This window comes from Porites lutea, chromosome 3 (genome assembly GCF_958299795.1).
Source record: "Porites lutea chromosome 3, jaPorLute2.1, whole genome shotgun sequence".
Classification (NCBI taxonomy): domain Eukaryota; kingdom Metazoa; phylum Cnidaria; class Anthozoa; order Scleractinia; family Poritidae; genus Porites; species Porites lutea.
This window is the reverse complement of record NC_133203.1, coordinates 2,573,198-2,589,281: the sequence shown is the minus strand read 5'-3', so window position 1 is coordinate 2,589,281 and position 16,084 is coordinate 2,573,198. Positions and strand designations below refer to the sequence as shown.

At 39.6% G+C, this 16,084-nt stretch overlaps 1 protein-coding gene across 1 annotated transcript; it reads left to right on the top strand.

Annotated features, from left to right (window-relative positions):
* The first annotated feature begins 979 nt into the window (after nt 1–979).
* Nucleotides 980–16,076, top strand: LOC140930187 (uncharacterized). Its single transcript, XM_073379849.1, has 4 exons — nt 980–1,144; nt 1,774–1,916; nt 12,286–14,713; nt 14,993–16,076. Exons 1-3 carry the CDS (start codon nt 1,130–1,132, stop codon nt 12,719–12,721), a joined length of 594 nt encoding a protein of 197 aa, XP_073235950.1. The 5' UTR covers nt 980–1,129; the 3' UTR covers nt 12,722–14,713; nt 14,993–16,076.
* The last annotated feature ends 8 nt before the right edge of the window (nt 16,077–16,084 follow it).

The window sequence follows — 16,084 nt, the reverse complement described above, 5'->3', positions numbered from 1 at the left end:
TCTAATCTACTCGGTTGTATCTCCAGTTTGTAACATAAGGATCAGTAAGAATTATTGAGTCTCAGAGAAAACGCAATATAAGGGTTTTTAGCAACGAAGCTGCGTTTTTGTGGCCCCGGAATCGTTCAAAAACCACGCACTTCACACTTTGATTGGGACTGATCTATACACTGGACACTTTGTACAAGAGCTTGAAGATACCAATATCATTTTAGCTACTTGTCGATTTGCGAACATTAGTTAAAAATGTAACCAAATATTTGTCCGTTTGCGAACCCAAGAGGTTACGCCCTCTGAACAAAATTATTTTTAAGCTTTAAGACCTGTAATGAAGAGTTATGAGGCGGTCCAGGGAAACTTAAAACTTTAAACACATAAACGAAAGTAATGTTAGAGTACTATCTTAATTGTTCAAATATAGAATCACAGGAAAAAATAACGGATTCCCATTTTTGGATATTTTGGGGTATTTAAAGAATACCCACAAAAATCCCAAATTTGGAAGAGTGAGACAAGTCCCAATCTGGGAACTTGGTTGGGAATTCCCTGGTTGGGACTTGTCTCACTTTGCCAAATTTGGGATTTTTATGGGTATTCTTCAAATACCCAAAAATATCCAAAAATGGGAATCTGTTATTTTTTCCTGTGTAATGCAGTTAGCTTGATTAAAATTAAATGAGGAAAAAGCGTTTAAAATCAACTCGGAAAAAAAAAAAAAACAACAACAGTTTTTGATACTTTGGCTGTGATACAAAATTTATACCTTTTTGTTGTCATTCTTTTAAAAGGAAGTTTCTAGTAAGCAATTGGAGTTTTAAATGTTGTTGATCTTTAACACCGGTTGAATTCAGGCCCCTTCGATTCGTGATAATTCAAAAAAAATTGACCGATTATCCTTAACGCTTGGCTTCCTCGAGAACAATACGTCTCTAAGGAAAAAACGGGGCTGATATAAATAACTCTGGGGTTGTCAAAGTATATTAGTAGAACTGTTTGTGTACAACCCATATCATTCTACTGCAGAACTGTGTATGAATAACACGGCTATACAGATTGCATTTTCGAGTTTGTTATTCGCTAACTCTAACTCTGGCTAAGAAGTGAAGAGGGAGAGCCAGATTATTCTAACATGGAAGTTGTTAAGGCAGGTGGATTACATTGATTTTAAATATTAACGATCATAATTTCGTATGTTGCGTGAAATCGCTCGCATGAATTTCTTAGTCAAAGATCAGGCGACTATGTTTTGGAGTAACCGAAACGTTGGGTATTTGCTTCGATTTGACGCAAAGTTTAAAATTGAATATCCAATATTGTCTGTTGGGAAAAGGAGATTTACGTACATTTTTAGTGGCGCGAGTAAGTTACTTAATGTTGCAATGGAGTGCCTTTATTCGACTTCAGTAAATTAGCCAGGCCAAAATTGTGTACGTGTCAGCTGAAAATGTAAATGGGAGTTGATAATCATTCAATTTTTGGTCTAATTTGACAACGCTGGTACGAGTTTTACCGTAAAGTCTAACCTACCATACTCCTCAGAAGTTAAAATCGTGCCAGTATGCTACCGTTTAAAATAAGGAGAGGAGTAAGTCTTGAAAATGTCAAATTCCTAAACGTATTTTAAACCACGACACTTAACCAGTTACAACTATGACTTAAGTCCACGAAAGTGTCTCCGAAGCTCATATTAAAATTAAAAAAGTTTAAGTGGTATTGATAAATATAAACCAGCTTCATAAATTTAAATTTCGATTTCGTTTGTTTCTCTCGCAGACGTTAATGATCATTCAGTCTCTAGTCATGGGTGTAACCATGGCATACAAAGTTCTAGGAGTTTCCAAGAGGGACCACATTCTTAAATCATTGAACAGGGCTGAGCTAAACGGAGAGATATCTGAAGATAAACCGGATGTTAGGTTTGTAGCCATATTGTTGTTTGTAGGGTATGATCCAAAGTGCCGCAAAACTTTTTGCAGGTTGAACTGCTTTGAACTAGTTTAGAGCAATGACGTGTTAATGATTATTACGGATCTTCCCATCAGTGACACGCGATGAGTTGTTACCTAACCTCAGCTTATATTACAAATATAATTTGGTTAATTCGCATAACAAATCTGTGTAGTTCGAAACGCGAGGGGGTAAACGCGAAAATTAGCGAACCAAAAACAACTAAACATACATTTGTTAGCCGGTGTACGTGAGCCAGCTATGAAGCGTTCGGAAAAGTGAGGCCGTGGTTTCGCAAACAACGACAAACTCAGTGAAGCATTTCAACAATGCGGAAAACTTTGAGCGCCTGAAAGAGCCATGAGGGTTTCAGTGCACGCGAGCTCCGTGGATCAAAGGACGTTCTGTGTAACGCATGTTGTTTGTCTATCACTGGCCAGGTAAGCCAACAAGCCAACTAGGACGCGAATGAGAGATAAGCTGTACATGGCTTATTTTTTTAAGTGAATTTTTGCTGCCTTTGGGTTATTTTTTTTCTAGAAGCCTTGAGGCGGTAGGCCTTCACTTGCCTGACTTGCATGCAAGGGCCAGTCATTTGTCTTATATCGCCTTGGTGTCATGTGTTTTGAAGCATGCCACCTGGCATGAATGCTGTCGCGACCGAACTCTTGTACCCAGTCTTACAATCAAACCCCGCCATACGGGCACCCTCTTAATTGGGACACTTCATTTTTACGGACAGTTTGCTTTGTCCCTGAGAAAAGAAAGCCCTTAAACATTTTCTCTAAATTCAACCCACTTAATAAAGACACCCCGTTACTACGGACACTTTCCATGCCCTCCTCAGAGTCCGTATTTACGGGGTTTAACCGTATTAGACATTTGATAGACTTGTACTTCATATACCCCCCGAGGGGCAAGGGACTCCCTCTGCGGCTTAAGCTGTACCGTGTTTACTCGATTAAACGCCGCCCTTGATTATACACTCGACTACACGCCGCAGATGGAGGCAAGTTACCGATATATAGACGCCGCATCCAATCAGAAGAATGTAGCGTGGATTATAAGAAAAATCGCTATAGCTCCACCCCATACAATAGATTCGAATAACGGAAATCCAGCTTCTTTCCGACGGGGAAGATATGAAGACAGATTTCATGCACCATAGGAAGTCGATAAGTTGCGCATGACATCTGCGTTTTGGCAAGGGACTACACAGTGACTACAGTCCTCGCCAAAAATCCTTGAAACACCTGTGCTCTTCCCTTTCCCGCTGCAATATGGAGTTACGCGGCCACAGCAACACAGCAAAAAGGGAAAAGAGAAACGAAAAGGAGCGAAATTTTCCAAGTGTTTCAAGGTTTTGTCTGAAATTGTAGGGTGAATGGTCTTTTTCGTTGCTGGAATATCCAGCGAGCCGATGGTGGTGGTTTTCACTCGTTATGGTTACGCGAAAAATACATGTTAAGAATGTCCATTTTTGAACACTTTTTACATGAAGATCCGGTAATTTGATACTCTGTGTTCAAGAGGATATTTTTTTCTTTCTGGGGTACTGATGGTCCGCGGCGTAGCACAGGTAGCCCAAGCTCGAAATATGAGCATCGGCGAGCATCGGCATTGTTGCGTAACATTCAAAATATAAGGATTTGTATGGGAAAAAAACCTATCGTTTCTGTAACCTACGAAAATGAAAGGATTTCAATAAAAAACAGCTTACCTTACTTAAAATGTGTGTTACGACGGGGGGTGACAACTCTAACAAAGGCTGTTTGGGCAGTCCTATGAATAACTTTGTGTCCTCCCGGAAATTTTGTCGACCCTCCCGAATTTTTCGGTGGCATTCCCCACAAGTGTTTAACTTCCCAAACATTGTTTTAACAATTAAAATTAAAATTTTGATTAGAGATTTTTTGCAGCTTCTTGTTAATTATGTAACTTGTTAATTTTCTAACCTTAGTTATGTTTTCGTTTAGAGGGTATCATGTTAACACCGAAAGACTGTCCAACTTTTTAATTATATAAAATCGTGGTTTTTTGTTTTTTAATCACCGACGAATCAGGGGAGCGGTGAAGGGGCCAACCACTAGGGGGGTCTGGGGGCATGCTCCCGCAGAAAATTTGAAATCTTGGTGCTCTGAAACGCCATTTCTAGTGTTCTGAGAGGACAAATTCTGTCCAAAATGTTCTTTAAATCAATTGTCCTTTTTATGCTTATTTTTATTGGCGTGACTTCGCGTAGAAGTAGTCGATTTTATTTTATGCGGTTTTTGAAATTGCCCTGGATATCACTTTCAGCTAAGTATACAGGGTGTCCCAAAAGTTCGTTCCTCTACTTTATAAGTCTGTATTTTACTACGATTTGACTTGGTAAGAAAATCATTTACACAAAAGTTATGACTTTTAATCTAATTCACTATTTTCGTACTTGTTTTGCCATCTTCTGTCTCGAATATTCGATTTGTGTACTGCCGCGCCAAAAATGGGCGTGCGCGAGTATATTTTCCAGCCTTTTTTGTTTGTATTTTATAGCCCGAATTGTTCGAACAAATTCCTTGCTTTTTGTGAATATCAAGAAAGATAAACACCCTTAATCAGGGACCGCGGAGCAAGGTGAAAAGTGGGAGGGCTGACAATTGAAAATATTTTTTTCATATTGAAAATCGAAAAAAGGAATAAAAGGAATAAAATCATAGTATTTGTATGTTTACTGGTCAAACTCAAACTCATCATTTTCACTGCAAGTAGTTGTCGTCTTTTCTGCAGAGCTTACAGACATTGACGAAGTCCCAGATAACTCTAATAAACGACCAACATACACGGTCAGTTCAGATTGAATGCAAGAAAAGACGGGATTACAATTTTTAATTAGTATAGAAAATACTACACTGACGTGATCTGAAACATTTTTAACTATGGCCGTTCACTGTTCAAGTAATATAATTCTTCTTGCCATCGAATATTTCATTGATTCGAAAGGAGAAAGAAAAAATATAAAACTTTTATCAACTCAAAACAACTACTCACCTTCGTTTGGCTTGAAAAAGCTATTAATTTTCTTCATTTCGTCTGATAAAACTGATAAAAAACTCTGCCGGAACTGGAAGTACAAAACACGCTGCCGAACCAAGCGAAGGGGTGGCCAAGGCATGGCGTTCCAAAGGCACAATTACTGCGAAAAGCACAGGAGCCCCACAAAATGCCTGGCGTTTGAAATTAAAGAAAATACAGAGAATATAGACGGAAAAAACTTGTTTCAAGTCCTTTTTTTTTAAATTTAATTATTTTTCCTTTAGCGCAAAAAGTGGGGGCGGGGGCGCAAAAAAAGTGGTGGGGCCGCGGCCCTTTCAGCCCCTCCCCCTCCGCGGTCCCTGTTAATGCAAAAATGTCCAGCTACGTGAGAGCATAAGCATGTATACTTCGATTTACTGGCTTATTTGTTATAGAAACTGCTAAAAAACTGGAAAAATCCGAATGTTGGGTGGTAAATGATCATGGCGAAATGAAGGTTTTGAAGGCAAGAAACGAGGGGGAAGACCAAAAGTCCTTTAATAAAGCAGGTAAAACAGTTTTAAGAAGACTAGATGCAAAAAAGGAGACGTCTACACAAGGAAAGTCTCACATAGTTAGCAAGCCAAGTCCAGAAAGGGTCATGAAAAGCTGTTTAAAATGTTTAAAAAATTAGAGACCCCTGAAATGACCAATAAAACTCTGCTTAGTCTGCCAAGTAACGCCCAGCTCGTCTCAAATTTGTGAAGAAGTACAAAAGCCTTACTGTGGAAGGGATGATTATCTTTTTTGGATGAGTGCCCAATATTTTTTTCAGCTGTCTATCTGAACAAATATTGTTTGGGGGCTGAACTGGCTCCTGCGCACCAGGTGATAAAAACGCTCAATATGGATCATCTGTGGGTCTGCGCGCTGTATTCAACTTCTTGCAACGACGGCTAAAGAATGCGATAAAAAAAACAAAAACAGTATGCCAGTAACTGAAATTCTGAATACATGTTCTCGATAGTGAAATAAACATCTTCTAGGAATTTCAAGTAAAAATAAAGTTTTGATCAAAAGTTATAGTGCATGAAATTAGAGGAACGAACTTTTGGGACACCCTGTACTCTGTGGCGAATGTCATTGTATGAGTATCATAAGAATTCATTTGAAAATTTCAGAACAACTTTCGAAATCTGGAATTTTCCTATCTCGAACGCACATCGATCGGGATTCGGGATTTTCGAGCAAAATCGAAAGGACCCCGACGAGATCAGGATGATTAAAGAGTCTTGACAGACATACTACTTTCTATGGCCTCATTTGCCTTTGACAAGGTTAAATGATTTTCCTTTTTTTTCTTACGTACTTCTTTCAAGTTTTCAACTGTTGTTTTAATTACTGCTCAGTAAGAAATCGCGACTCTCTTCGATTTCATGCCATTCTGTTAACCTCCCAAATGATTCTCGTCAGGGAGGGCGTAGCTAAGTGTGGACTGGGGGGAGGGGGGAGGGGAGAGAGGAAGCGTTCTTCTCTCTAGGAGTCCATCAATCTTCCCTCTTCCTCCTCGCAACATTTGAGGAGGTGGTAACCACAACAGGATCAGCATCCCTTACAGCCTCTTCTAAGCGCATTGATACGTGCGCCATAACATCTTAGAAAAACCAACTACCTAGTAACCAAAACCATTCCTCAAATGTCTTTTAAGGTGGCTCGATACAGTTTTTCAGGGCCAATACCTCCCAAGTTTGAGCATAAACTACGTCGCCATAAACAAAGTTTTGGAAAAATTACCACCACAGTTGTATTAGATAAAGATGAAAATTTGTTATGATCAGGGTTGCAACGGCATCGGAGTTGTCATAGCAACAAAATGACGCTATTACCTATTTTACTTGCAGCAGTGTATCTCGGCACTGAGAACTGTTCTTCCAAAATCGTTCACCGGAGCTTTTTCCTCCAATAGCAGCTTCGATGTCCGTGAAGTTTAAGCGAAATCTGTAAGAGCGTTATCGAGATATTTTGGGATGAAGTTTTTATGATTAGAAACACAGTAAAAAATGGACAATATTGTTGTTTGGCCGTTATCTGTAGAAAATGAAGAGCTTTTGACATGCAATTTCACCTGGTAGTGGTTTCAATCTTTGTAAAAACGTGTGTGAAGGATCATGGAGATAGCTCCAGCCGATTGCTAGAAAGAAGGGTTTTATTAGTATGTATCGAAGCGCTCTTGTTAGCGGTTTTGTAAACATTTTGGTCTTCTTTAAAAAATTAGCGAATTATTTTTAAACCGCTCGATAGATTTTTTTTTAAAATTTAAGATTCTTGAGATTAAGCTTTCTTTTAGATGACCCTTTAGTTTCAAGATTATTGATACATTGTAAGGCAGTAAAATAAGGGCTACAACTCGTTACTTTTTTATCGGAAGTTTCGTTATTACAGGTGAAAGCCTCTCATTATTCAAGGCATTGTCTCCAAGTTTCATTTTCACGTGAACAACAGTAACTAACAATGTATTTGACATATGCAAAAATGCTAGCTATTGTTATGCGCGAAAATATGAAACTTGGAGACAATACCCTGAATAATGAGAGGCTCACATTTGTAAACACAAAATTTCTGCCAAAATAATGGCGAATTGTAGCCCTTATTTCACTGCCTTACAATATATCAATAATCTCGAAACTAAAGGGTCATATAAAAGGAAGGTTAATCTCAAGAATCTTATTTTTTTTAAAAAATCTATCGAGTGGTTTAAAAATTATTCGCTAATTTGTTAAAGTAGACCAAAATGTTCCAAAACCGCTAACAAAAGCGCCTCGATACATACTAATCAAATCCTTCTTTCTAGCAATCGGCTGGAGCTATCTCCACGGTCTTTCACACACGTTTTTAAAAAGATTGAAACTACTATCAGGTGAAATTGCATGTCAAAAGCACTTCATTTTCTACAGATAACAGCCGAACATCAAGATTATCCATTTTTTACCGTATTTCTAACCACAAAATCTTGATCCCAAAATATCTCGATAACGCTCTTACAGATTTCGCTTAAACTTCTCGGACATCGAGGCGGCTATTGGAGGAAAAAGCTCCCGTAAATAATTTTGGAAGAACAGTTCTCAGTGCCGAGAAATACTTCTGTAAGTAAAATAGGTAATAGCGTCATTTTGTTGCTATGCCAACTCCGATGTCATTGCAAACCTGATCATAAAAGATTTTCATCTTTATCTAATACAACTGTGGGGGCAATTTTTCCAAAACTTTGTTTATGGCGACGTAGTTTATGCTCAAACTTGGGAGGTATTGGCCTTGAAAAACTGTATCGAGCCACCTTAAGCCAGACTTAGCCATCCTTTTGTGAGCTTCCAAATTTTTTTGTTTCCCTTAAATTCATCTCTGTATTTTTCTAACAAATCTTGCCTTAGCCAGAAACACACATAGTGGCGATGTTCCAATTTTGAAAAAAACTTTTCGGCTGTTATAAAGAGCATTCTAACGTGTGCTGCTATATTTTGACTAGTTGCTCAGGGAAAATGTGGAAAACGTGATAACATACAGTAAAAGTCCGACTTACATTTTCACTTTCCTGTCATGGTTTATCGGCTTTCTTTTACCGACACGTCCATTTTACAGCTATTACTTCCTCCTCCAGTATGCAATCAGTGGAATGTGCTCTTAAAACTCGTTAACGTGCAGCGTAAAAATACCCCTGAATTAATGAATGATGGGATCTGGTGTGAAATGATAGTATGTGTTTCCCGATTCCTGGCAAAATCTCCAGATTCCCGGAATAAATTTGTTTTTCTCCCGAAACAGCCCTTGTTAGAGCTGTCACCCCCCGTTGTTACGTCTCTCCTGGGTGGTCCACGGGCCGATTTATGGACGGTTTGCTCTCTATAGAGAGAAAACCGTTTACATAAAAACCCATAAAACGGCCATAAACCGGCCCGTGGACCACACAGGAGAGATGTAACACACATTTTAAGTAAGGTAAGCTGTTTTTTATTGAAATCCTTTCATTTTCGTAGGTTACAGAAACGATAGGTTTTTTTCCCATACAAATCCTTATTTTTTGAATGTTACCCAACAATGCCGATGCTCGCCGATGTTCATATTTCGAGCTTGGGCTACCTGTGGGCGGAGCCTCGTCAACGAGGCGCGAAGCGCCTAGTCTGCTACACGACACTAAAAACGGCTGTGTAGCAGATTACGAAGCGCCGAGAGAGAAAAATAACCTCTGGTCACAGGAGCTGCGAGTCTCATTTCCATGCAATTTAAGGATGATCTCACCAAACCGGTTTGAAGCGGATGTTTGTTTTCATTGACTCTGACAGTTGAGATTTGATCGTACGTGACTCTGCGTCTGCGATGCACGAAAGTAGAAAGGAAAGTTCCATTAAAAATTGTCACAAATTATTTTCCAAAAAACAGACTTCAAGTTTCAAGTATATAAAAAGGACAGAAGTCAGCTGAGACGTCTGAGAAGTACACACTCTGTATGTTTTTAGAAGTTAACAGGATAAAAAGAATTTCCGGTCCGCGACACTTGTATTACTGTACCAGGTCAAACTAAATATTGCCAGACAAAACGGCCATGCCAAACAAAACATTATTCAACCGCGCCGCGAACTATCAGGAATTAGAAAAAAAAGAAAAACCTTTTGCACCCAGGGTACTATCCGTGAGAATGCAGAACTGAGCCCAGCAAGACAAAGCATAGCAGGAAATCATCGCATTCATTCAAAGTAGGTCCTTTGTTTGGCAGAAAAATTCAAACAAAGCTTCTTCCACGAGCAACGTTAATTCAGTTGTCGGATGTTCGCTTAAATTATTTCGAAGTTCAGCCAGAGATTGCTTATTGTTATGAACATCGCAATTGCAACCGGTTTTTAATCTCATACGGTGAAGTTCTTCGGTGCAGTCAACAGAGCCAATCAATTTTACTGTAGCCTGCGTGGCAGACGTTTGAAAAGGAAGGGAAAGGGAGTTTTAGGCGCGAGAGAAACGCGAGGGCCAGGGCACGCGAGAAGGGAGGGAAGGAAAGTTTCCTCCTCTCCCTCCTCGCGCGCTCCTCGCGTTTCTGTCGCGCCTAAAACTCCCTTTCCCTTCCCTTTCAAACGCCTGCCACGCAGGCTAAGTTCACTGTTACAGCGTTTATACCACTACATGAGAAATTTCTGCAATTTGATTGGCTCAGGGAAGTGGTATTTCAGCTTAATTTGAAATACCTACATTAGTGGGTAGTAGTATAAACAAATAATAGCATAATTTGTACTTGATATTTGGCATAAATACCACCTGGTGATATTTCAAAATTGTCTCAAATTTCACTCGCCTAACGGCTCGTGAAATTACGTATAACAATTTCGAAATATCACTCGTGGTATTTATGCCAAATATCACTACAAATCATGCTATTACCTATACTAATTCCCTGCGAACGTGGGAATAACCAATCGACAACCCAGTTCAGATTCTGAAGTGATTTCTCGCATGGAAATGAGGTTGCTTGCTTGTGTGACCAGAGGTCCGTCTCGGGAGCCTTATCAAACCGTAAGCGCGGTTTATTTCATATTAGGTATTTTGACAATGGACCTCTGGAGCCAGGGTAGTAATTTGAACTCACTTTACCGCAAAATGATAGCCCAGACAAACAAAGGGACTTGGGGTTTTTTAGTGAGATTCCGTTGTTTTTGCTCATGATACTAGGGAGCTTAAAAAAGGACGTTTTTGAGCGACGCACGTCAACCGGAAGTGAGGCCTTCTCCCTTTTTATATGTCTGGACACTACCAAATTTGTATTGCTGAGTTTCTTTTCTCCTATAAAGACGCTTTACCAAAGGGTTTCAACCGAACCACAGCCCAATGCTGCAAAAAGTCCACTTCCGGTTGACGTCCGTCGCTCAAAAACGCTGTTGCTTAAGCTCTCTACTGACGGTTGATCAACATTTCCATTGTAGCTAGAATAAAACGCTTAGAATTACGGGCACGCGGGGCCAAAACAAGCGCTTAGTGTTTTATTGCAGTTTTTCCGATCTGTTGATGATTGTGCCAAGCTGAAAAAACTTTGGATACTTGATTATTCGCAAAAAGATGATCACGGCTATGTTCGACATCATCATCTGAAAGATGTGGAAAATAGTAGTGGATTAAATTTGCTTTTTTAAAATTAAGTTTGTTGTTATTACTTACCGGAGTGAAATGCACAAAAGACTACCGAAATTACTAGCCTGCGTGGCAGGCGCAAAAAGGGGAGGGGGAGGGGGGAGGGAGAAAGGGAATCCCCCTCCCCTTTTTCCCTTCCTCCCTACCCCCTACCCTCTTTCCCCCACCCCTTTCAACGCCTGCTATGCAGGCTACGAAATCACCAAAGAAACTGTCGGCAAGATGTCGGCACGCCAAAAGAGGATCGTTTGCATTTGAAATTTACAGTCGTCTCCCGATAACTCGAACCTTCAAGGAAATCGAGTTATCGGGAGTTCGAGTTATCAGGAGCTCGAAGAAAATAGCCGGGAGTAAGGAAAAAGCAGTTTTTACTGCACAGTGAACGCTTTAATCACATTTAATTGTAGAAATGTTAAGTGAAAATTGAAAGATCTTCTAGATTATAAATCAGAATGCAACGTATCAAACCATAGCCTAAATAGAGCATGCGTTTTACTGTTCAGCCTCCACTGGTAAACTATACTCCTACAACATGTCAACGGGAAATTCAAAATGCATTGTTTCGGACGCCAGCAGACTGATTTTTTCCCGACTTTTTAAGAGCGCTACTGAAACATGGTTCGAGTTATCGAGCGTTCGAGTTACTGAGGGTAAAATTACAGTAAATGTATGACGGAAATCCAGGGGAAATCGATTTTGGTTCGAGTTAGCGCGAGGTTCGAGTTAGCGAGGGTTCGAGTTATCGGGAGTCAGCTGTATATCGCTCACGTAACCATTACGAGTTCTCGTTACGTCATATGACTTCCCTCGTAAGATAGCGCTATCCACCGGATAAATCCGATATCCGGCTGTGGATAAGTTTTGGTGAAAAATTTGAACTAATTACTTGATCCCCTAAATAGAGGCTTATCCACTAGATATCATCCACCTTCTGAACAAACAGGCCCTGTTTATCAAAACCTTGCCAGTTTGGTTCGCCGGGCTGGCTCTTCCAACTTCAGATAGTAACCACCCTGGAAAAAACCTGTCCCGCGACACATACGGCTGTCTCGGGGAAGGGGGAGGGGGTTGGGTGGGGGTGGGTGAGTGGCAGAGGGGGAAGCTCTTTACTTTGATAATATTCTTCTTGCAAATCGCTTAACTTTAAAAAATCTCTGTGTGTTTTTCCCACCTTTTTAGGCGCAACCTGACTCGCGACGCTTCTGGGATTTCAATGGAGGATGATTTCTATTATGAATCTCCGTGCGCTAATAAAAAGAAGACAGTTCATTTCCCTGCTGTAAAATATTTAAGCAATGGCCTTGGTAAATTCAAGTTTGAGTCCAAAAAATTGTTTCGGGGGGTGGTATGTGAAGAATATGAATCCGTTCATGATATGTGGTATGTATCCTTTAATGCCACCAACATACCACACAAAGTCTGTAACCCCCAGGGAGCACCACATATGTACTGCTTTACGGAAACAGAGACACGTCCGACGGAAAAAGTGTCATTCAAAATCTTCATAGAAAATGGAAAAGGTGAATGGGTCAATCTGAATAGGCACAAGGAGGGCACAACGTCGAACATTAAATACGGAGCAGGATGTGCCTGCGGGTGGCAACATAAACACTAAGCAGCTGACAGTAATGAAAATAGAGCCGGGGAGCAGTAAATTTACAACCCGGAATCGTCGAACATATAGCGTATAGACAGCGATGCAATATTCTGTGTAAGTCAGCTGCCAGTTGCCGATCAGAACAATTGGGCTTTCAAGAGTCCCGATCAAAGACTCAGGAGTAACTTTGTGAACCATGCGCACGTTGAGCGTCAGATGGTAGTTTATTAATTGCTAAAGGTCCGCAGGTATATCGGGCAACAAAAGACGCAACTTGTTTTGTAACATTGCTTCAAAACGAGTTGAATAGCGATGCTACGCGCGTTTCACCAACCACGAAAACAAACCCTGCAACCTTATTTGTTGCAAGACAGGCTCGAAGGTCGGTGGTAAAACGCGCAAAGTCGCTATTCAGCTCGTTTTGCCGCAATGTTGCAAAACAAGTTGCACGTTTTTTGTTGCCCGTTTTACCGTAGCTTAGAGGGGCTGTCAGTTACGAATTTTATTAAAATTCTAACAGTAGAGAGAGGGTCAGTGGCAATGGGGTTAACCGTCACTCTTCAAAAAGTTTTTTTTTTTTACCTTCAACTGTCAAAAATGCACAGCAATATTAACCGTCAAAACGTTTCAAGGTAATTCAAACCTCACTATTTTAGCTGATCTTCACGGATTTCTGACACCTGAAGAATATCGTAACAGGAAAAACCAGTTCCCACGTTCTCAAAAACACTCAGTCCTTGTAGACATTACAAGACCTTATACAACTTGCTTATATCTGAAAATATTTCGAAATTTGACATGTGAAAGGCCAAGGCAACCTCCAAAACACAACAGTTAATATTAATTAATACAGAAGTTTAAAATACTTGCTAAATTTGCACTAAATAACTGTCAACCGCCAAAAGCTCTAAAATTTAATCATCAATTTTTGATGATTGTAAAGTTTGATACAATGGTTAGGAAGTATATTTGTTGGACGAAAGGCCGTGCTTTTGTCGTTTACAAGTGATGTCTTCCATAGCGCATTATGAAGCGTAATTCGCGTTTTTTAACAAACTGAACTAACAGCCATGACGTAAGCCTCTTTAAATCTTAGTTAGTTAAGAGACCCCATGCTTTCTCTCACTAAAGAACTGCAACTAACTTTAAGTTAAAGGCTAAATTTCAGAATACCGGGCCACTTTATGGACATTTTTAAAAGAAGCCCCCGCTCCGAGTCGAGGTTTTAAAGTAAACACCCGCATATAAGAACTAGTGGAATAATTTTTAGCCATCAAAAGAGTCTCAATGGGGTTAACCGTCAGCCGTCAAACGGCCTAAAATTTAACCGTCAGCCGTCGAAAAAGGTGATTTTTTTTACCGTCAACAATTGAGATAATTATTAACCGTCAAGGAGTTTCAAGGTTTTTCAAATCTCACTATTTCAGGACTGATCTTCAAGGACTTCGGGCTCCTGAATAATCTCTACGCTTGAAAAACAAGTTCCCACCCTATCAAAAACACTCTCTTTCTCTAAACATTACAAGACGTTACAACGTCCTTAAATCTGAAAATGTTGCGAAATTTCATAAGTGAAAGGCCAAGACAACCTCCAAAGCACAACAGTTAATGTTAATTAACACAGAAATAAATATTAACTCTTGGACTAAATTTCTACTGGTAACCAATCGTTAAAAGCTCTAAAATTTAACCGTCAAAATTGGAAAAAAGTAACCGTCAAAGCTACCACCCCATTGAGACCTTTGTCAAACGGCTTACGGTAAAATTTAACCATCAGCAATCAAAAAAGGTTAGTTTTCACCGTCAACCGTCAAAAAAGCATATCAATATTAACCATCAACTATCAAAAGCTCAGAAATTTGACTGTCAACCGCCAATATTTGAAAACATCAACCGTAGACCGTCAAAGCTACCACCCCATTGGGACCCTCCCATGAAAGTACTACAGTGTACATAAGAATATTATATTGAGGACCATTCAGTAATTCCGGGGGGGAGCTTGGCTAGAGAGCTAAGAAATTTTTAGCCTGTTCCAGGCGTTCAGAGACTATAGCGCGAAATTTTGACGATAGGAAAAAAAAAAGACTGGAGACTAAAGAGGAAAAAGGGGATCTCGCCCTAGGCTCCGCTCGTTTTCCCTCTCGTTTTCCCAGTTGTGTAGGAGCTCCTCTTAAGGTCTCTCCTGATTGGTCGCAGAAAACAATGACACACACCCCGTTTTCCCCGCGTAGGATTTTCATTTAACTCACTCCCCAACGTCGCTTTATACTATCTGAACGCCTGGAACAGGCTAAGAAATTTTGAGAAATATTAAAACTACTTAACAATATGACGTTGATTTTTTAAATTGTTAATGTTGAATTAGTTATATTAGCAATAGCATTTATTTTTTTATTCAAAATTTATTTTGTAATGAAAGTAATAAAACATTGTATCTAGTTATGTATAGACGATGGACAATACATTGTATTTCTGAAACAAATTTTAAGAACAATTCAGGGCTGATGATTTCTAAACTAAATCACCCCGTAAATAAGAACTTGATCAGCTTTAGCCCCCCAAAATCGTACGGCTAGTTATTTAAATGAAGTTTAGCCAGTGTTTAACAAAACCGCGTTCTGAGCCACTTTCCGTTTACCGAACGCTTTAATGTAAGCACCATCCATCTTGAACAATTTCATGAAAGCATATGGCTTTGACTAGAAAAGCATTTGTCTTCTTAAAATAACCCACAAAGGAAGAGTTCTGGAGGTCCAAAGATTTCCTAGACCGCGGTCTAAGCTAGACTTCGTTTAAATAACCGACCCATAGATTCTTATATACGGAACGCATATTGAACAATTATTCCTCGCGCCCGAATGGGCTCTGAGTCAATAGCACAGGAGGCCGAGGGCCGAATGAGCTATTGACTCAGAGGCCATGAGGATGAGAGGAATAATTGTTTTAGTGAAAATCAACTAGTTGGTAAAAAATATCGAGACAAAGCAACCTTAGCTAGTTAAAGCTAGACTTTAATCCTTTTTTGCCGCCAAAAGCCGGCGCTTTTCGCTACTAGTGGGCTATAATTTATAGCCTAATAGTAGCTCAACCAATCAGAACGCAGCATTGATAATAGACCACTAGCTGGATTTTACTAAAAGAAGATATAGCCTGTAACAGGCTGAGAAATTTTATTAATATTAAAACTACTTAGCAATATGATGCTGAGTTTTTAATTGTTAAAGTTTACTTGTATTGGCAATAGTACTTAATAACTCCTTTATTTAAAATTTATTTTTTAGTGCAAGAAATAAAACATTGTATGTCAATTAAACCTCTAGTAATGTACAGACCATGTATAATGCATAGTATTCTGAGACAAATTTTAAGAACATTTCCGGG